This window comes from Rana temporaria, chromosome 6 (genome assembly GCF_905171775.1).
Source record: "Rana temporaria chromosome 6, aRanTem1.1, whole genome shotgun sequence".
Classification (NCBI taxonomy): Eukaryota; Metazoa; Chordata; class Amphibia; order Anura; family Ranidae; genus Rana; species Rana temporaria.
The window spans coordinates 5,926,132-5,947,989 of NC_053494.1; the positions used below are offsets into that span (position 1 = coordinate 5,926,132).

Below are 21,858 nucleotides of genomic sequence, written 5' to 3' on the forward strand. Positions count from 1 at the left end.
CCCCCCTTGAGGAGGATAGCGGGCACACACACTCAATTGTAATTTTATGTCCAGAACCTTTTAGGTGCTTTATCCTTTTGGTGTTGTTTGTTCTGACTTGAATTTTCTGGATGCACTTCGCCAAATTGGGTTTGACATTCTGCAGAATCACCACTCCCACCCAGGATTCCATCTTTTTTTTTTTAGAATAGGGAAAATCATGACCCCAGCCTGCATGTTAATATCTCCACCAGCCAATCCCTGGTCAGTATGGCAGGTGACCAGCAGGGTGCTGAGGGGGGTATAAATAGTCTGGAGCCCAGAGCAGAGGTCTCTTGTTCCTGGAGGAGTAGGACCTAGCCCGAGGGCTGTGGCATCCCTGTGAAATCTTTTTATTGCAATGTCATTTTTGGTAGTGTCATATTTGTTCATGGTTTATTCATATATTCAGGTATGATATATTAATTTTAAAGCCATACATTTATTTTATTTATAAACATTCCATATTAGTTGTATCTGTGTATAATTTGTATGCTCCCACTAGATGGCGCTCTTACAGTTGTGATGTTTTAACATCATCCATTTATCTGTACTACATTGTTTTGTCAATACAATATTTATATAGTTAGGCTGATATTATGCTGATCTATTTCAATGGTATTTAAGATCTACATACAGATACTGTTTATACAATGTACAAAACGTCTGTGTTTATAATGAGATTCGGATGAAATGCTTTATATATTTTTTTAACTTTGTCTCTTTTCGTGTTTATTCTTTTTATTTTTTGCTCTGTCATTTGTGCGCAGTTTTTTCATATCACATTAATTTCATGAGTATTTGTTTATTGCACAGTATTACCTTATACAAATGTAGCGCTGCACTATTATTTTATTTACATATTTCTAACACATAGCATGTACATACTAACAGGCCCGGATTTACTCCCTTTGCCACCCCAAGGCTGGGTTCTTCAATGCTGCCCCCCCCCAAAAAAAAAAAACCTGAAAGTCCCCCAACCCGTGCCCATCATTGCCGCCTTTTTTTTAAGTTAAAGGGACACTAAAGGTTCCAGTTTAAAAAGAAAAAAAATAACAAATATGTTATACTTGCCTCCACTGTGCAGCTCAGAAGACCAATCCTGGTATTCTGAGGTCCCTCGGCGGCTGTCTCGGCTCCTCCCAGCAAGAACCAACCCCCTTCATGGAAAGTTCTCTCCCATGGGGGTTAGTTCTTGCGGGCACGCTGCCGTGATTCAACCAGCGGCTATAGCCATAGACTGTATCACTTGGCCCCGCCCCCGGCGCGCTGCATCATTGGATGTGATTGACAGAAGCGCGAGCCAATGGCTGTGCTGCTCTTAACCACTTAAGACCCGGACCAAAATGCAGCTAAAGGACCTTGCCCCTTTTTGCGATTCAGCACTGCGTCGCTTTAACTGACAATTGCGCGGTCGTGCGACGTGGCTCCCAAACAAAATTGGCGTCCTTCCTTTTTTTCCCACAAATAGAGCTTTCTTTTGGTGGTATTTGATCACCTCTCCGGTTTTTATTTTTTGCGCTATAAACAAAAATAGAGCGACAATTTTGAAAAAAATGCAATATTTTTTACTTTTTGCTATAATATATATCCCCCAAAAATATATAAAAAACATTTTTTTTTATTCAGTTTAGGCCGATACGTATTCTTCTACCTATTTTTGGTAAAAAAAAACGTTTATCGGTTGGTTTGCACAAAAATGATAGCGTTTACAAAATAGAGGATAGTTTTATTGCATTTTTTTAAAAAAAAATATTTTTTTACTACTAATGGCGGCGATCAGCGATTTTTTTCGTGACTGCGACATTATGGCAGACACTTCGGACAATTTTGACACATTTTTGGGACCACTGTCATTTTCAAAGCAAAAAATGCATTTAATATGCATTGTTTATTGTGAAAATGACAGTTGCAGTTTGGGAGTTAACCACAAGGGGGCGCTGATGGGGTTATGTGTTCCCTGAAGTGTGTTTACAACTGTAGGGGGGTGTGGCTGTAGGTGTGACGTCATCGATTGTGTCCCCCTATAAAAGGGATCACACGATCGATGCAGCCGCCACAGTGAAAAACGGGGAAGCCGTGTTTACACACGGCTCTCCCCGTTCTTCAGCTCCGGGGACCGATCGCAGGACTCCAGCGGCGATCGGGTCCTCTGGTCCCGGTCACAGAGCTTTGGACCAGAGCGCGCGGCGCGCCCGCGACCCATGGCTGGGTACTAGTACAGGACGTACCTGTACGTACATGTGCCCAGCCGTGCCATTCTGCCGACGTATATGTGCAGGAGGCGGTCCTTAAGTGGTTAATCCATCCAATCTAGCCAATCAACGGCCAGACTGAGTGGAGAAGAGGACGTCGGGGGCGAGCGCAGCAGGTGAACGGACTCAGGTAAGTAAAACGGGGGGGGGGGGGGGGGGCTGTGGGGGCCGTCATTGCCAGGTGTTTTTTCACCTTAATGCATAGGATGCAAACAAACCTTTACAACCCCTTTTGAGGTTTGGGGTTTGCAGTCGTGTTTGTTGCCATTAAAATATAATTATTTCTGTTAGCTTGGCAGAAATCTTCTTTCTTTACCTGCTGATGTAAGCAAGATTTTTTTTATTTTTTAGTTATTATCAGCTTTTAGTTATTATTTATTTCTTATGTATTTATTAATGAGCTCTATGTTTGCATGATTTTTTTAATAAACAAAATTGACACTCTAATGCCCCCCCCCCACAGTCACACACTATTATTATTATTATACATTTATATAGCTCTGACATATACCGCAGTGTTGTACAGAGGACACTGAGCCAGTCACATCAGTCTCTGTACCAGAGGAGCTCACACTCTAATTTTTAAAGTGATAAAACATTCTTTCACATCACAAATTATTATAATCCAATCTTTAAAGTAATATTTGTGCAGCAATCTTTTTATATACCGGTATATATTGTTTTTAGAGTGTTTTATGACTCTGCTATCCTGTAGATCAGGGATGGTGAGGCTCAGTGCTGATGAAGGGTTAATGGTGGAGGGGAGGGGATGAGAGTCTGGCAGCCTCCACCCTCCTCTGTTGTGTAATGATCCCTCCATTGTAGGACACCGAGTGTCACAGAGAGACCCTCAGAGGGACGGAGTGACACCCCAGGACAGCGCTGGAGATCCGGGGTCACCCCCTGTACAGGTGAGGAGAGTTCACCTTGAATGATGTAACACTGACAGGTAGTGACCTGAAGGGATTAGTTACCAGGTGACGGGCAGGCTGAGCCCCTCTCCGGTCACTGACCGGTCACCGTGTTCTCTGAATGTGATATGGAACCGGAACATCCCAACAGGTGCCCCACACTTGTCCGGAGAAGTCACAAATCCGCAGACCTTAGCTGGGTATAGTGAGTAGAATTATGCTAGAAATGTTACATTTTTACAACATTTGTTTGATTTTCTAATCATTAGTGGGGTAAAATCAATGTGTGTGTGTGTTTTTTTTTTTTTTTTTATTTATTTTTTTCAATAGTTTACAATAGTGAATTTTTTCTTAAACAGATGAATTTCTAACCTTTCGTTACAGTATCCAATCTAAGAAAGTTTTGTCATTGGATACATTGTAAATATTTGTGTCATTATATATTTCGTTATATAAAATGTTAGATACATTGTAAATATTTGTATCATTATACACAATAATATATACATTGTAAATATGTGTTTTTATTATATAGAATATTAGATACATTGGCCCAGATTCTCATAGGACTCACGACGGCGCAGCGCCATGTACGCCGTTGTAAGTCCTAATCTGAGCCGTCGTATCTATGCGACTGATTCTTAGAATCAGTTACGCATAGATATCCATTAGATCCGACAGGCGTAAGTCTCTTACACCGTCGGATCTAAACTGCAATTTTTTTTTGCCCGCTAGGTGGCGCTTCCGTCGAATTCCGCGTCGAGTATGCAAATTAGCTAGATACGCGAATTCCTGAGCGTAGGCGCGGCCGACGCAGTAAAGTTACGACGTTTACGTTAGGCTTTTCCCGGCGTAAAGTTGCCCCTGCTATATGAGGCGCAGCCAATGTTAAGTATGGCTGTCGTTCCCACGTCGAAATTTTAAAAGGTTACGTCGTTTGCGTAAGTCGATCCGTGAATGGGGCTGGACGTTATTTACGTTCACGTCGAAACCAATGATGTCCTTACGACGTCATTTGGAGCAATGCACACTGGGATATTTTACGGACGGCGCATGCGCAGTTCGTTCGGCACGGGGACGCGCTTCATTTAAATGATACACGCCCCCTACCCAGCGAATTTGAATTCCGCCGGGTGATTTACGCTACGCCGCCGCAACTTTACAGGCAAGTGCTTTGTCAATAAAGCACTTGCCTGAAAAACTTGCGGCGGCGTAACGTAAATCGGATACGTTACGCCGTTGCCTTTTCGCAGCCACCCAGCAGGGCTGTTCCTGAAGCCCGCAGTTCACGGCATGGCTGGGGGGCAGAGACCACAGGTCAGCTGACCGGTGAGGAATGTGAAGTGGCAAAGGCTGGAGGAGACCCCATCTCCTGATTTCGGCATAGGTGTCACTGCTACGAGACACCACAAAGCCCGAGACACAGTGAGTAACACTACCTGTGATTATAGTTGCCATTATAAGTCCCCACTACAGTTCTCAGATCAGCAGATGACCTTATACAAGAAAACCTAAGTTGGCTGATCAGAACTCCCCCCCCAGCATTGCCACTCATCCCAACTCTCCCCAGCATTGCCACTCATCCCAACTCTCCCCAGCATTGCCACTCATCCCAACTCTCCCCAGCATTGCCACTCATCCCAACTCTCCCCAGCATTGCCACTCATCCCAACTCTCCCCAGCATTGCCACTCATCCCAACTCTCCCCAGCATTGCCACTCATCCCAACTCTCCCCAGCATTGCCACTCATCCCAACTCTCCCCAGCATTGCCACTTATTCTAACTCCCCACCAGCACTGCCACTCATCCCACCCCCCACCAGCACTGCCACTCATCCCACCCCCCACCAGCACTGCCACTCATCCCACCCCCCACCAGCACTGCCACTCATCCCAACTCTCCCCAGCACTGCCACTCATCCCAACTCTCCCCAGCACTGCCACTCATCCCAACTCTCCCCAGCATTGCCACTCATCCCACCCCCCACCAGCATTGCCACTCATCCCAACTCTCCCCAGAATTGCCACTCATCCCAACTCTCCCCAGCACTGCCACTCATCCCAACTCTCCCCAGCACTGCCACTCATCCCAACTCTCCCCAGCATTGCCACTCATCCCAACTCTCCCCAGCATTGCCACTCATCCCAACTCTCCCCAGCATTGCCACTCATCCCAACTCTCCCCAGCATTGCCACTCATCCCAACTCTCCCCAGCATTGCCACTCATCCCAACTCTCCCCAGCATTGCCACGTATTCCAACTCCCCAACAGAACTGCCACTCATCCCACCCCCCACCAGCACTGCCACTCATCCCACCCCCCACCAGCACTGCCACTCATCCCAACTCTGAGGGTTGTACTTACTTTTGTGAGATTCTATCTATCATTAGTATCTCACAAAAGTGAGTACACTCCTTCACATTTCTGTAAATAATTTATTATATCTTTTCATGTGACAACACTGAAGAAATGACACTTTGCTACAATGTTGTGTAGTGAGTGTACAGCTTGTATAACAGTGTAAATTTGCTGTCCCCTCAAAATAACTCTGGCTGGCAACAAAAGTGAGTACACCTCTAAGTGAAAATGTCCAAATTGGGCCCAAAGTGTCAATATTTTGTGTCGCCACCATCATATATATCCCTTAGGCTACTTTCACACTGAGGTGGTTTTCAGGTGCTTTAGCGCTAGAAATAGCCTCTGAACAGCATCTGAAAACCGCCTCCCATTCATTGCAGGGTGTCTTTTCACACTGGGGCAGTGAGCTTGTGGGACATTATGAAAAGTCCTGCAAGTAGCATCTTTGGGGCAGTTTGGGAGCGCTGTAAATGACGTGCGCAAAATGCCCTGCCCATTGCTAAAAATGGGCAGCACTTCCAAAGTGCCTGAAAAGTGCTTTAAAAGCGCTGCAAAATGGGACTTTTACATTTTTTATTTTTTTTAAAGAGTCCCGCTAGGAGCGTCGCACAAATTAATGTCACTTTAGTGCTAACGGCAAGGCGCTGCCGGTGTGAAAGGGGATCTAAATCTCCCCCATGGTCTTGCTTTTTGGAAGTGAAGGGAAAATTTCCCTAGTTGGGATGCCAAAAGCAAAAAAAAACCCTCACCATGTCATCCAAAATATAAATACATTAGCAATTGTGTCTTTTAGATGTACTTCATACGGTTTTTTTTTATATCGGACTCGTATGGCTCCTTCTCTTGCTCTCCTCCATTGACCCCTCTCATAGGCACTTGCTGTTCTCGCCTACTTGAAGCTGGAGATATTTTTAAGAGCAAAGTCCCATCTGATAATCTTTGTAAATGGACTTTGAGATTATTATGTATATATACTACAAGTCATATAACATACATGGGGGGTCAGCAGTCCACTAGTGTATCAGGATTTTGTGCACTGACCCGGGTAGTGATACATCCATCTTAGCCAATTGGTTTCACTGTTGCTGGTAGACAGGGTTCAAGTCCTGCGGGAACGCGTGGGAACGGAGTTCCTGCACTTTTTTCACAGCAGGAACGCAGTTTCCTTTGCAGGACTAGAGCAGCCGAGAGCAGCCGAGCCAATCCTTCACTAAGCGGCGATGCCCAGCTCGAGTCACTGTCAGGGGCAGGCGAACCTTAGTAATCCTTTATGTTACTGGCCGCTTCCTGTATATGGATTCATCGGGTAGTGTGCGGGTATTCCATCACTTCCTCCATGCCGCAATGTCTCCTGGGAGCTTTTGTCATTGTTCCCAGGAGACATTGAGGAGGTCTGCCGCGAGTTATCGCGGGATTTAGAAAGAACTTGAGGTTTATTTATTATGCATATGAGCGTAACATTTTTTTTTTTTTTGGTGGTGTGGATCCTGGGTGGGAGTTTCCACACTTTTTTCCCCAGAAATTGACCACTGCTGGTAGATCTCTGCAGGCTGGACATGTTGTTTTGCTTTTTTTTCTGTAGAAATTGTAACAGATATAGGGCTAGATTCAGTAACACTTACGACGGGCGTATCAGTAGATACGCCGTCATAAGTCCGAATCCGCGCCGTCGTATCTTTAAGCGTATGCTCAAATTGAGATACGCTTAAATGTTGCTAAGATACGACCGGCGTAAGTCTCCTACGCCGTCGTATCTTAGGGTGCATATTTACGCTGGCCGCTAGGTGGCGCTTTCTGCGTAGAATATGCAAATGAGCTAGATACACCGATTCAGAAACGTACGTGCGCCCGGCGTTTACGTAAGGCTTTTTCCGGCATAAAGTTCCCCCTGCTATATGAGGCATAGCCAATGTTAAGTATGGACGTCGGGACAGCGTCGAATTTTACGTCGTTTGCGTAAGTCGTTCGCGAATAGGGCTTTGCGTAAATTACGTTCACGTCGAAAGCATTGACTATTTGCGACGTGATTAGGAGCATGCGCACTGGGATACGTTCACGGACGGTGCATGCGCCGTTCGTTAGAAACGTCATTGACGTGGGGTCATGTTTTATTTACATAAAACACGCTCACCTCTTCACAATTTGAATTAGGCACGCTTACGCCGGCAGATTTACGCTACGCCGCCGTAACTTAGGGCGCAGGTTCTTTCTGAATACAGAACCTGCCTCAGTAAGTTACGGTGGCGTAGCGTATCTGAGATACGCTACGCCCGCACAAAGTTACGGCGGGCTTTCTGAATCTAGCCCATAATCGCTATTAGTAAAATATCGGTACAGGCCTATGAACCAATGGAAAGTAAAGAAAATTGTTGGCTCCAGCCAAAACTTTTATTTTAGATTTGGATGGCATGGAGAAGGGTCGGGTCTTTCTTCTGGCTTTTTCTGCTCTCCATGGTTCTTTTGAAGAGATTTCTCCTTACTTCCTGTCACTTGGTCACCAGTAGAGGAAATGAGTGAGGCACAAATGACAATAACATTCTGAAGTCAATAAAACCTCTTAGTCCATCCAAAAATAAAACAAAAATTGTCCTCCGATCCACCATGAAGACTCAGTCTTGTATTGTTTGCCATTTGCAGGTCTCGGTATGGCATCTACCTGGGAGGCCGTGAAGGACTTCTATGTGTGGGCTCTGGAGAATGGAGGTAAGATACATATGACCCTGTGGGTTGGCACAAAGGGAAACTGCCTCTCCTACTGTGGGGTGACATTGAGGCCAGCTACCTCTCCTACTGTGGGGTGACACTGGGGACAGCTGTCCTTCCACCACTGTGGGGTGACATTGTGGCCAGCTACCTCTCCTACTGTGGGGTGACACTGGGGACAGCTGTCCTTCCCCCACTGTGGGGTGACATTGAGGCCAGCTACCTCTCCTACTGTGGGGTGACACTGGGGACAGCTGTCCTTCCCCCACTGTGGGGTGACATTGAGGCCAGCTACCTCTCCTACTGTGGGGTGACACTAGGGACAGATGTCCTTCCCCCACTGTAGGATGACACTGGGGACAGCAGACCCTCTTACTTTGGAGTGACACTAGGGACAAATGGCACCCCCCAACTGTGGAGTGACATTAGGGACAGCTGCCCCGGCTGCAGGATGACATCAAGGCCATAGACCCTACTAACCGATCGAGAAGTATTATTTTTCAATAAGCTGTAAGAGGGGGTGAACATGGCCAGTCGGGAAGTACGGTCTGTGGCTATGATAAGAAAAATCAGAGGTGATATCAGGGACATTCTCCCCCCCCCCCCCCTAGGGGATTACACCAGGGACAGTTTTCTTTTTGCTGAGGCATGGTGACGCCAAAGATGGCTGCTCTAACCCCCACTGTGGGGCGACACCGGGTACAGCTGTATCCGACCCCCACCCGTGGGGTGACACTAGTGATAGCTGCCCCCTTTTACTGTGGGTGACAATGGGGACCATGGCCTCTCCCGCTATACAACATTGTAACAATAACTAGGACACCTAAAAAAAAATTTAACCCGCAGGCAGAAAATCCAGTTCAAAACGACTTTATCTATCCAGCAGTAACTGAGCACACCCCCCCATGACTTCCCCTCTAATGTGTCTGAGTGGTGATAATCATAGAATATCGTGCACCAGCAGAGGGTGAACTGCACCAAGGAAGGTCCTGGTGGAGTGCACAGTACTCGGTTGCTGCTGGACGAATAAAGTTTTTTGAAATTAATGGATTTGCAATGTGCTGTTTCATGCAGTGGCGGAACTACCAGGGTCGCAAAGGTCACACTTGTGCCCAGGCCCTGGCATTCCACCACAGTGGAGGGGCCCAGGATGGCAGAAAGGAGGACCGGTGCAGAGCATGTGAGGGTCCTGCTGAGGGACCATAATAAGTGGCCCCGTGCCGGGAGTAAAGGGTATCTGAATCAGTGGAAAGGGCACTGGCCTGGGGTCAGGGGGGCCCTTCATAGTTTCTTGCACCGGGGGCCCCTGAAGGTTCGTGTTAAGCCTCTAGTTTTTACATATTTTCCGGTTTTATGGAAGTGAGGAGGTTACAGACCATGAAGGTTGGGGTGAACAGCACATGGAACCTGTGAGTGGTATTCTAGACTTGAGAATTACAACTAACATAGTTAGTCTGGTTGAAAAAAGACACAAGTCCATCCAGTTCAACCGATAGAAGGAGAAAAAACGAAGATACCTTGTTCAAAACTCTGCTGCTGATTGGTTGTTGGTGGTGATGGCACATTGACTCCTCCCCTGGTTGAGTGATGCAACCCTCTCTTTGTGTTTTGCAGACAGTCGGACGGACCCCTGGCTCCTGGTTTACTCCCCTGTCCCCGTCATCCTCATATTTGCCGTCTACCTCCTGATTGTGGCCCTGGGACCCCGACTGATGGAAGGGCGTGAGCCCTTCACCCTGCGCTTGGTTCTGCTAGTCTATAACCTTTGTCTAGTGGGCCTGTCTGTCTATATGTTCTATGAGGTAAGGTCGCCCATACACACCAGACATGTGCTATCCAAACCTCATCGGTATGCAGGCAGATAATTGTGATGGACAAAGTTAATTTGGTGTCCTGTATTGTTTGGTATTTTTGGTTGGCCCCTTGTACAAGTGACTATTTATCGCATTTAATTAGGAAGCACAAGGTGCACAGTGCAGACAATCGGCCAATCAGATACCAGTTTACAGAAGTCAGCATAGTGAATGATAGATCAATTCTGGTCGGTTCATTGGGCAGTTTGCACCTTGTTCTTTGCCTAATTAACTCTATGTGATGACTTTACCTTTAAAAGTAGGTTGGCGTTGATATTTATTGGTAGGGTTACCGGAATGAAGTCAACTGCGTGTTTGCGAAAATATCTTCCCCTGAGTATGTAAATCTTGCATAACTTTAGTGATGTGTTCTCTTTGTCTTGTTCTCAGTTTCTGGTGACTTCGGCGTTGGCCGGGTACAGCTACTTCTGTCAACCAGTGGACTACAGTAACAGTGAGCTGGGCCTGCGGGTGAGTTCTGGATATATTGGCCATGGTGTCAATATGGTGATATGATTGGCTAGCATACTTACATACAATCCAAACCAACACAACAAGGAGAGAGGCGCCTCTAAAGCCGCGTACACACGATCATTTTTCAGCGTGAAAAAAAAAACATGGTTTTTCAGCATGTCCAAAAAACGAAGTTTTCCCAACTTCATCATTTAAACAACGTTGCCCACACACCATCGTTTTTTAAAAATGATGAAAAAAGCGCGGTGACGTACACCACGAACGACGGCACTCTAAAGGGGAAGTTCTATTCGCCTTGGGGCTGCTTTAGCTGATTCCTTGATAGTAAAAGACGATTTGCGCTTTTCTATCTGTTACAGCGTGATGAATGTGCTTACTTCATTATGAATGGTAGTTTTACCAGATCGAGCACTCCCGTCTCATAACTTGCTTCATGCGCGGGTTTAAAACGTCGTTTTAGCCCACACACGATCATTTTTTACAACCCGAAAAACGTTGTTAAAAAATGCAGCATGTTCGAATTTTTTTTTTTTATGTTTTTCAGAAGCCGAAAAACGATGTGAAGCCCACACACGATCATTTTAAATGGCGTTTTTAAAAACGTCGTTTTTTTTTCATGATGAAAAATGATCGTGTGTACGAGGCATAAGGACTATATACACACAAATGGTGCTGGTATTCTGATGACAAAGGGATCTCCTAAAAAAAAAAAAAAAAAAAAAAAAAAGGTTAGGATGACCTCCTGTCCCCTCTGACGTCTTCTCCTTCTTTCCACTATAGATGGCCAGAGTGTGCTGGTGGTTCTTCTTCTCCAAGGTCATTGAGCTCCTAGACACCGTGAGTAGAACAAGAGGACAATCTACTCCTGAATGTTTTACATACAGCTGTAAATGAAAAATAAGATTAATATTAACCGCTTGCTGTCCGCCCACCGTAGTTTTACGAGCTCGGCTGCGCAAAATAACGTAATATAACATGATTTCGCATTTCAGTCACTAGGGCGCGCCCCCTGCTCGCCCATGGTGCCGACACGCGTGCCCGGCGGGCGCGATCACCATCCGGGCGCACACGATCGCTCCTTACAGAGCGAGAACCGGTAGCTGTGCTCCCGGTCCTGTCAGGGGGGAGAAATGCTGATCTTCTCTTCATACAATGTATGAACAGCGATCTGTCATTTCCCCTAGTCAGTCCCACCCCCCCCCCTTCAGTTATAACACACCCAGGGAACATACTTGACCCCTTCCCCCGCCCCCTAGTGTTAACCCCTTCCCTGCCAGTGACATTTTTACAGTAATTAATGCATTTACGTCGGCTCTCTCGCAGGCCTCCCCCCCCCCCCCCGCTGGCTCCCGTGCGTGTGCCCGGCGGCGATGTAAACACACAGCTCCCGGTCCTGTCAGGGACGGAAATGCTGATCTTCTGTTCATACAATGTATGAACAGCGATCAGTCATTTCCCCTAGTCAGGCCACCCCCCCCTACAGTTAGAACACACCCAGGGAACATACTTAACCCCTTCCCCGCCCCCTAGTGTTAACCCCTTCCCTGCCAGTGGCATTTTTATAGTAAACCAATGCATTTTTATAGCACTGATCGCTATAAAAATGCCAATGGTCCTAAAAATGTGTCAAAAGTGTCCAAAGTGTCAGCCATAATGTCGCAGTACCGAAAAAAAAACGCTGATCGCCGCCATTACTAGTAAAAAAAATGTTTATAAAAAAATACCCCCTATTTTGTAAACGCTATAACTTTTGCGCAAACCAATCAATAAACGCTTATTGCGATTTTTTTTTTACGAAAAATATGTAGAAGAAAACGTATCGGCCTAAACTGAGGAAAAAAAATGTTTTTTTATATATTTTTGGGGGATATTTATTATATCAAAAAGTAAAAAATATTCATTTTTTTCAAAATTGTCGCTCTATTTTTGTTTATAGCGCAAAAACTAAAAACCACAGAGGTGATCAAATACCACCAAAAGAAAGCTCTATTTGTGGGGAAAAAAAGACGCCAATTTTGTTTGGGAGCCACGTCGCACGACCGTGCAATTGTCAGTTAAAGCGACGCAGTGCCGAATCGCAAAAAGTGCTCTGGTCTTTGGGCAGCAATATGGTCCGGGGGTTAATTGGTTAAAGCTGTATTGTATATGTATATAGTGCACACTGGGGCCTCTGACACTCTATACAAGCTGTCACCTGGGATGAGAGACAAGCTACTGGAAAGACTGGTTTTTCTTCCCCCCCCCTTTTTTTTTTTTTATTCTTGGTGGTGTTTAAAAACAAAAACCTGGAAGTGAACAAAAAAGTGCACGTGAAACACGCAAAAGAGTGCACTTAAGAGTGTGCCTTGCCTTTTGTCTTCCCCCTGAAGGAGTAGGACCTTACTCTGACCCCCTGGGGCACAAGGCTCTCTTATAATTATAATTTTTTTGGGGGGGGGGGCCTCACTCGCACATAAAGCGAGTGAGGCCCCCCATGATGTCATTTTTTTCACCGAAATATCGCTTTATTTTTGGTGGTATTTGATCACCACTGGGTTTTTATTATATAAATAAAAAAGACCTACAATTTAAAAAGAAATATATATTTTCTGTTATAAAATATATCAAATAAGGTCCAATTATTTTTTTTTTTTCTATTGAAAAGCCTGTGGCGTGCATAACACAACCCAAAAACTTCACCCGGTGCAGGAAAAAATGCGCACACGTAGAGTGATGCATAAAAAACTGTGACGGGTGCATCGTCAAATGGTCCTCCGAAAAGGGCCCAACCCTGATCCCCCGGGGCGTTAGGCTCCTGGCAGGGACTGAGGTAATCTGTGGTCCGTGCAGCCGAAGCCGACACGGACCCAACTTTCTTGGAGGGTCTGCCGAAACAGAACCCTCCTCGGTGAGGCTCCCCCCCAAAGGGAGACCCCATGAGAGCAGGCGAACTAAGCCAGAAGGCCATGTCCACCTACTCCCAAGACTTTCAGGGCTGGCCCGAGGACCAGCACCCTACTAATCACACACAAGGTGTACAAAAGTGTACCAACAAAAAGACATAAAAGTGACAAACAAGGGGGTAAAAAAAAAAAGTAAAATTTCTTCAGAAATTTAGGAAAAAATGTATTCTGCTACATGACTTCACTAAAACAAAAAATCCCAGTAAGTGTATATTGATTGGTTTGTGTGAGAGTTATGGCGTCTACAAACTGTAAAAATATCTGAAAATATATAAATTCTGAAGTACTGACGACCTATCTCATTTCTTGAGACCCTAAAATGCCAGGACAATGCAAATATCCCCCCAAATGACCCCTTTTTTGGAAAGTAGACAGTCTGAGACACAAATGTGTGCCAAACCTGGGAGCCAGGGCCTTAAATAGACGCTGTCTGACCCAAGATGTTTGCCAGTCACAGAGTGCTTCCTCAGTGGCCCAGGAAACCTATGTTCCTCTTGACTTCCTCTCTGATTGCAATGCCAATACAGAAGATCGCCACCTACAGTAGAGAAAGTAGACTGAGCCTGCCTACACACCGGGCACTTCTTCTCATCGGAAATATTTGGTCAATGACATCATCCAAATAAAACCATATTAGGTCAATGATGTCACCAGTCTCCTTTTATGTGTGGCTACATTTCAGCCCAACAGGAGCTTATTCATGAATAGGCACCTGTTGGCCCAACCTTTCCCTGTCGCTAGTTCTGTTCATACAAGGTGGGCTACCTGTCTCTACTCCACCAACTCGCAAATGTGTGCCAAACCTGGGAGCCAGGGCCTTAAATAGGCGCTACCTGACCCAAGATGGTTGCCAGAGTCACATTAGGGTGCTTCCTCAGTGGCCCAGGAAACCATGGAGGCACTATGTTCCTCTTGACTTCCTCTCTGATTGCAGTGCCAATCCAGAAGAGCGCCACCTACAGTAGAGAAAGTAGACTGCGCCCATCTACACACCAGGCACTCCTTACTTCTCATCCAAAATATTTGGTCAATGAGATTATCCAAATATGACCATATTAGGTTAATGATGTCACCAGTCTACCATCTCCTTCATGTGTGGCTGCATTTCAGTCAAACAGGTGCTTAGTCATACCATAAATAAGGGCCTGTTGGCCTAAGCTTTCCCTCCTCATCAGGCATCTTTCCCTCCCACTAGTTCTGTTTCTACCAGGCAGGGTACCTGTCCCTACTCCACCAACTCGCAAATGTGTGCCAAACCTGAGAGCCAGGGACTTAAATAGACCCGCCTGACCCAAGATGGTTGCCAGAGTGACATTAGGGTGCTTCTCCGGTGGCCCAGGAAACCACGGAGGAACGATGTTCCTCTTGACTTCCTCTCTGACTGCAGTTGCATTTCAGTCCATCAGGAGCTTATTCATAACATGACTTTCCCTCCTCATCAGGAACCCTTCCTTGCCACTTGTTCTGTTCTTACCAGGTGGGGTACCTGTCCCTAGATCACCAACTTGCAAATGTATGCCAAACCTGGGAGCCAGGGGCTTAAATAGACACTGCCTGACCCAAGATGGTTGCCAGAATCACAGGGTGCTTTCCCAGGAAACCACGGAGGAACCATGTTCCTTTTGACTTCCTCTCTGACTGCAGTGCCACTGCAGAAGAGCGCCACCTACAGTAGAGAAAGTAGACTGAGCCTGCCTACACACCAGGCTCTTCTTTCTTCTCATCCAAAATATCTGGTCAATGACATCATCCAAATACGACCATATTAGGTCAATGATGTCACCAGCCTACCCTCTCCTCCTATGTGTGGCTACACACCTGTGGTGCAGGGAATTCAATGGCAGCAGCCTACTGTCATGTAAGAGTTTCCCAAGTGTTTGGATCGACCTTAGAGCATCCTTCCTGATAATCGATTGTTTATCTGTAGCCAGCATGAGGCCTGAGGTCTACAGTGTGTGCTTTCCTATCTTCCATCTTGTTGCCTGACTTGCATAAGACAGAAAACATCTGACCAGTTGTGTAACGTTATACAAAGAGTTCCAAAGTACGAGAGTCATTAACACTTCTCTCGCACACTGTGCCTGATAGGAAGATTCTGAAGCATCATGGGAGTTTAAGAACAATGAGCTTTGTGAATGAGCCCTCTGTCTCCGACATGAATGACGTTCTTCTGTCTTTTCTGCCTCCTTAAATCTGGTTTTGGAAAATTGATTTGTTACATTTTATTATGTTGGAGATGTTTGATACATTTGTATCTTCTTCCCTCTGCAGATCTTTTTCATCATGAGGAAGAAGTTCACTCAGATCTCCTTCCTCCACGTCTATCACCACGCCACCATGATCTTCAACTGGTGGGCCGGGGTCAAGTACGTGGCCGGAGGACAGGGTGAGTATTGTCTGGTCGGCACCTCCATGCTGGGCTCCTTGCTCTTCCAGCTTGGTGAGGGAACAAGGACGTGGTTGTGAGAGTCGGCTGAGGGGTGTTTGTTGTTATCCAATTAGTAATGAGACCCCGAAACTGCGCCGGGCATGTGTCCGGATTTGTCAGCAGATAATACAATTTCTAGAAGTGAGGATTTTTTTTTTTTTTTTATTTGATGTTGTTTTAATCACTTCATCTCCCATTCCTGTACAGGGCCGCCATCAGTGGGGTACAGGCAGTACACCTGTAAGGGGCCCGGATGGCAACCCCCTTTCTTTTTTTTTTTTTAGGGGTTCGGAGGTTCTCAGGGGCCCGGAAGCCACAGAGGGCCCCAGATGGTAACCCCCCTTTTTTTCTTTTCTTTTGTATATATATATATATATATATATATATATATATATATATATATATACAAATTTTTTTTTTTTTTTTAAAGGGCTCAGAGGGCCCCATGTGGCAAACCCCCCCCTTTTTTTATAAATGTTTTTTTTTATATATATATATATATATATATATATATATATATATTATTTTTTATGTGTAAAAGGCCCCACCGCTTCTCAATTCGCAGCAGCCCCCCCCCCCCCCCCCCGCGCTTCTCAATTTCAGGCGGCAGCACCCCCCCCCCCCGGTTCTCTGCTCCAGGAGGGCCCATGCCTGAAGCTGTGTAAGGGGTCCCATAATTCCTGATGGCGGCCCTGCCTGTACACTCCTTATGGACCCATCAAGTTCTGTTTTTAGGACAAACAAGACTTTCTTTCTGTGATGTAGTCTTGCAAAAAATAAATATTTTATGCAATCCAATAGACAAAAAAAGTTGTAACCCCCCCCCCCCCCCCCAAAAAAAAATAATTTCAAATTCTTGCTGTTGTCAACATTGCAAAATTATTTTAATTCCTGATTGATTTGATCAGCAGATGAATGAAACAGAAAAGATACAAAAGAAACAATGTAACTTTCTATCTCTCTATCTCCTTCTACCTGATAAATGTTTATAAACAATGTTACGTTGTATCTCTCTATCTCCTGTCTGAACAATGTTTATAAACAATGTTAATTTATAGTCAGGTAGGAGAGAGAGAGATACAAAGTAACATTGTTAACCACTTCATTACTGGGCACTTAAACCCCCTTCGTGCCCAGACCAATTTTCACCGCTGACGCATTTTGAATGACAATCGCGCGGTCATACAACACTGTACCCAAATTATATTTTTATCGTTTTTTTTCCCCACAAATAGAGCTTTCTTTTGGTGGTATTTGATCACCTCTGCGGTTTTTATTTTTTGCTCTATATACAAAAAAAGACAGAAAATTTTGAATTTTTTTTTTTTTACTTTTTGTTATAATAATATCCCATTTTTTTTTTTTTTAATTTATTCCTCGGTTTAGGCCGATACGTATTCTTCTACATATTTTTGTTAAAAAAAAAATCACAATAAGCGTATATTGATTGGTTTTCGCAAAAGTTATAGCGCCTACAAAATAGGGGATAGATTTATGATTTTTTTTACTAGTAATGGTGGCGATCTGCGATTTTTTTTATTATTTTTGTCAGGACTGCGATATTGCGGCGGACGTATCGGACACTTTTGACACAATTTTGGGACCATTCACATTTATACAGCGATCAGTGCTATAAAAATATACTAATTACTGTATAAATGTGACTGGCAGGGAAGGGGTTAACACTAGGGGGTGAGGAAGGGGTTAAATGTATATCCTGGGTGTGTTCTTACTGTGTGGGGGGAGGGGGGTGACTGGGGGAGGTGACCGATGCTGTGTCCCTATGTACAAGGGACGCAGATCGGTCTCCTCTCTCCCTGACAGGACGTGGAGCTCTGTGTTTACACCCCACCATTACACACAGAGCTCCACGTCCCTGCTGTCACCGCCGATCGCGTGTACCCGGCGGACATCACGGCCGCCAGGCACACACATCGGCTTCCCAGCGGCGCGCACAGGGAATGTAAACAACAGGACGTCCAGGGACGTCCACCCGGCACTTGAGAGCCACGCTGTGGACATCTTTCGTCTACAGCGCGGGTCCCAAGTGGTTAAATGTCTAAAATCAGGTAGGGGAGAGAGAGAGATACAAAGTAATATTGTTAAATCTCTCTATCTACTGTCTGATCGATGTTTATAAACAATGGTTCTTTGTATCTCTCTGTTTCTGGTCTTAGCAATGTTTGTAAACAATGTTACTTTGTATCTCTCTCTATCTCCTACCTGATAAATGTTAATAAACAATGTTACCTTGTATCTCTCCTTCTCATGTCTCAACAATGTTTATAAACAAGGTTACTTTGTATCTCTCCTTCTCATGTCTCAACAATGTTTATAAACAAGGTTACTTTGTATCTCTCTATGAGAGATACAAAGTAATTTAGTTAAATGTGTGTATCTCTCTATCTCCTACCTGATTATAAACATTTAACAATGTTACTTTGTATCTCCATCTCCTGTTTGATTGATGTTTATAAACAATGTTACTTTGTATCTCCATCTCCTGTTTGATTGATGTTTATAAACAATGTTACTTTGTATGTCTCTCCTACCTGATTATAAAATAACATTGTTTATAAACATTGATCAGACAGGGGATAGAGATACCAAGTATAATTGTTAAATGTTTATAATCCGGTAGGAGATGGAGAGAATTTAGTTAAATGTTTGTATCTCTCTCAGATCTTTTTCATCATGAGGAAGAAGTTCATTCAGATCTCCTTCCTCCACGTCTATCACCACGCCACCATGATCTTCAACTGGTGGGCCGGGGTCAAGTACGTGGCCGGAGGACATCTCCTACCTGATTATAAACATTTAACAATGTTACTTTGTATCTCTCTATCTCCTCTCTGAGCAATGTTTATAAACACTGTGTCAATCCGTTTTTGACAGCAGCATCTATTACAGCTCTATTTACACAGCAACCCCCAGCTGTCATGCTAAAAGCTTGAAAATCCCTGACAAGGGGGAGACACAGCGGGGGAAGTAGGTCGGGGAGTATTACACCCCCCCCCATCCTGTATATTTCAATGAAGTGTTTTGAGTGCATGTAGGACACCCGATGTCCATAACTTGTTAAAGTGGTTCTAGCATTGGATATGGTTTAATGTTCTCTGCATTCTAAATAATGTGTTGATGGAACTTTTACAGACATGTATTGCCACAGGACTCTGCTGGCAATGCCACCATCTGTTTTTCTCTCCAGCATCACCTGCTGTATTAAAAATTTAATTTTCCCCCTTTTACTTGTGTTTTTTTTTTTTTTTTTTTACAGCATTTTTCATTGGCATGCTGAACTCCTTTGTCCACATCTTCATGTACCTGTACTACGGTCTGGCGGTCCTGGGGCCCTCTGTGCAGAAGTACTTGTGGTGGAAGAGATACCTGACCATGATGCAGCTGGTGAGAGTCCGAGGGATGGAAGAGATTTCTAGAAGGCTAAAGAGCAATTCCAGAGAAAGGACTCGGCGCCCGAACATTGTCACCCAGCAAATACTGCAGCTGTGCTACAGTCACATTATATACAGAGGCCCAGATTCTGAAAGGGCTTACGACAGCGCAACGCCATGTACGCCGTCGTAAGTCCTAATCTGGGCCGTCGTATCTATGAGACTGATTCTTAGAATCAGTTACGCATAGATATCCATTAGATCCGACAGGCGTAAGGCTCTTACACTGTCGGATCCTAAATGCATTTTTTTTTTTCGCCGCTAGGTGTCGCCTCCGTCGTTTTCCCCGTCGAGTATGCAAATTAGCTAGTTACGCGAATTCCCGAACGTATGCGCGGTCGACGCAGTGAAGTTACGACGTTTCCGTAAGTTTTGCGCGGCGTAAAGTTGCCCCTGCTTTATGAGGGGCAACCAATGTTAAGTATGGCCGTCGTTCCGGCGTCGAAATTTCAAAATTTACGTCGCTTGCGTAAGTCGTCCGTGAATGGGGCTGGACGCCATTTACGTTCACGTCGAAACCAATGACGTCCTTGCGACGTCATTTGGAGCAATGCACCCTGGGATATTTTTCGGACGGCGCATGCGCAGTACGTCCGGCGCGGGAACGCGCTTAATTTAAATGCTCCACGCCCCCTACCCGGCTAATTTGAATTAGGCGGGCTTGCGCCGGGGGATTTACGCTACGCCGCCGCAACTTTACAGGCAAGTTCTTTGTGAATAAAGCACTTGCCTGTAAAACTTGCGGCGGCGTAACGTAAATGAGATACGTTACGCCCGCGGAGTTTTACGTACATGTACGAGAATCTGGGCCAGAGTTTACCTAGGGGCTTGTGTAGGGAAATGTTAGGTACTATTAGGTGCAGTGAAACCTCGGATATCAAGTAACGCGGTTAACGAGCGTTTCACGATGAAGCCTTTTTTTTTTTAATCCTGACTTTGGCTTGCGAGTGTATCGCAAATCTAGCGGGATTCAAGCCACTGCAGTGTGCAGTACCGCGTTTGGCCAGAGGTTGGGGGGCGCCGGAGCTGTTTGGAAATACTCCATTCCCGAAGCTTTCCAAGGTTTTCCGGGTTCAGCCGAGCTGTCTCTGAGCCTTTCCGAGGCTCTCCAGCACCCCCCCCCCACCTCTGGCCACATGCGGTATTGCATGCCATAGAAGTCAATACGGAACAAATTATTTTCGTTTTTATTGACTTCTATGGGGAAATTCGCTTTGATATGCGAGTGCTTTGGATTACGAGCGTTCTCCTGGGACGGATTATCCTCGTCATCCGTGGTTCCACTGTAGAATTTTATGAAATTATTGTAAGAAAATGGGAAGAATGGCAAGAATATGTTCGTGCAAAAGTCAATGTATTTCTGTACATGGATGACGGCACTAATTATTTCATAAGAAAAAAAAATCTCAGTACCTTTTTCCTAATCGATAAAACGTTGTCACATGACCCAGCTCTCTCCCAGCCTGTCTGCAGGAAAACACAAGCAGGAGGAGCTTAGTATGTTTTTATGTTGTAATTTTATTTGATTATTTTATGTGTTTTTTTTTTCTGCAGACCCAGTTTGTGGCAATTGCTTTCCACTCCGGCTACAACCTCTTCACAGACTGCCCGTTTCCCGATGGGTTCAACGGAGCCGTCTTTGGTTATATCATTTCCCTCATCATCCTTTTCCTCAACTTCTACTACCAGACCTACATCCGCCGATCCCCCAAGAAGAAGACGTTGTGAGAATGCCCCGCCTCTGAGAAGAGGATGCTCCTCCCACGCAGAGCAGAACACAAAACGGCAGCATCAGCCTGAAAGAGTCTATGACAAAAGCAGAGGGTGAGATGAGAAGTCAAGAAATGCAGACAAAGTTACCATAGAGAGCCAGGACACTGCTCGGGGACCTACCCAAGGGTCGCATACAGCACCTAGGGGCCACTAAACTACAGGAAGAATATTAAAGCACGGTTCAGGGGGGGCCACACAGGGGGGGCCCTGAGAACAGAGAGGGCATTGTAAAGGCACTCCTATGGTCAGCGGCGAGTGCTGTACAGTTATTGCCCCTTCAACTGTTATTTGCTGGTTGTTCCTTGGAAGTGATGAACCCGGAAGATTTACAACTTTTCATCAACATTTTATACATTTTTATTTATTAAGAACACTTTTTATTCATTGAAGACTGACAGTTGCTTTTCTGTTGATTGTCTGACCCCCTGCACTGTCTCCCAGATTCTGAGTGTGCATAACAGTATAAGAAGATAACTGAGACCTGTTCACCTACCTCCAAAAATTCAAGGTTCACTTATTTACAAAAAGCCCCCCGCTGTGCCAAAATGTTGCATTACAATAAAAAAAAACAGTTAAAGAAGTTGGTTAAAAAACAGTTGAGTAATATATTCATTTTTATCCTCATTTTTGCTTGTAGTTTTTTTTTTTACAGACTGAAGGGAATAAAAAATAAATTATTACCACAGATAC

The 21,858-nt window shown here is 45.0% G+C and overlaps 1 protein-coding gene across 3 annotated transcripts; it reads left to right on the top strand.

Annotated features, from left to right (window-relative positions):
• Positions 1-3,062: 3,062 nt before the first annotated feature.
• On the top strand, positions 3,063-21,631 carry LOC120942957 (elongation of very long chain fatty acids protein 4-like). Of its 3 annotated transcripts, none has more exons than XM_040355950.1 (8): positions 3,063-3,184; positions 8,181-8,246; positions 9,861-10,048; positions 10,490-10,570; positions 11,354-11,410; positions 15,787-15,901; positions 19,221-19,348; positions 20,950-21,631. In XM_040355950.1, the coding sequence occupies exons 2-8, from the start codon at positions 8,189-8,191 to the stop codon at positions 21,121-21,123; spliced, it is 801 nt and encodes a 266-aa protein (XP_040211884.1). In that variant the 5' UTR covers positions 3,063-3,184; positions 8,181-8,188; the 3' UTR covers positions 21,124-21,631. The 3 variants fall into 3 exon arrangements, with proteins under 3 accessions (XP_040211884.1, XP_040211885.1, XP_040211886.1); XM_040355951.1 differs by lacking the exon at positions 3,063-3,184 and adding an exon at positions 3,223-3,389; XM_040355952.1 differs by lacking the exon at positions 3,063-3,184 and adding an exon at positions 3,223-3,384.
• The last annotated feature ends 227 nt before the right edge of the window (positions 21,632-21,858 follow it).

Excerpts from the sequence above, each read along its gene's own strand:
- LOC120942957 (XM_040355950.1), top strand. The coding sequence starts at position 8,189 with ATGGCATCTACCTGGGAGGCCGTGAAGGACTTCTATGTGTGGGCTCTG. Across the intron at positions 10,049-10,489 it reads CTGTCTATATGTTCTATGAG|TTTCTGGTGACTTCGGCGTT; the intron begins GTAAGGTCGCCC and ends TCTTGTTCTCAG. Across the intron at positions 11,411-15,786 it reads TCATTGAGCTCCTAGACACC|ATCTTTTTCATCATGAGGAA; the intron begins GTGAGTAGAACA and ends TTCCCTCTGCAG.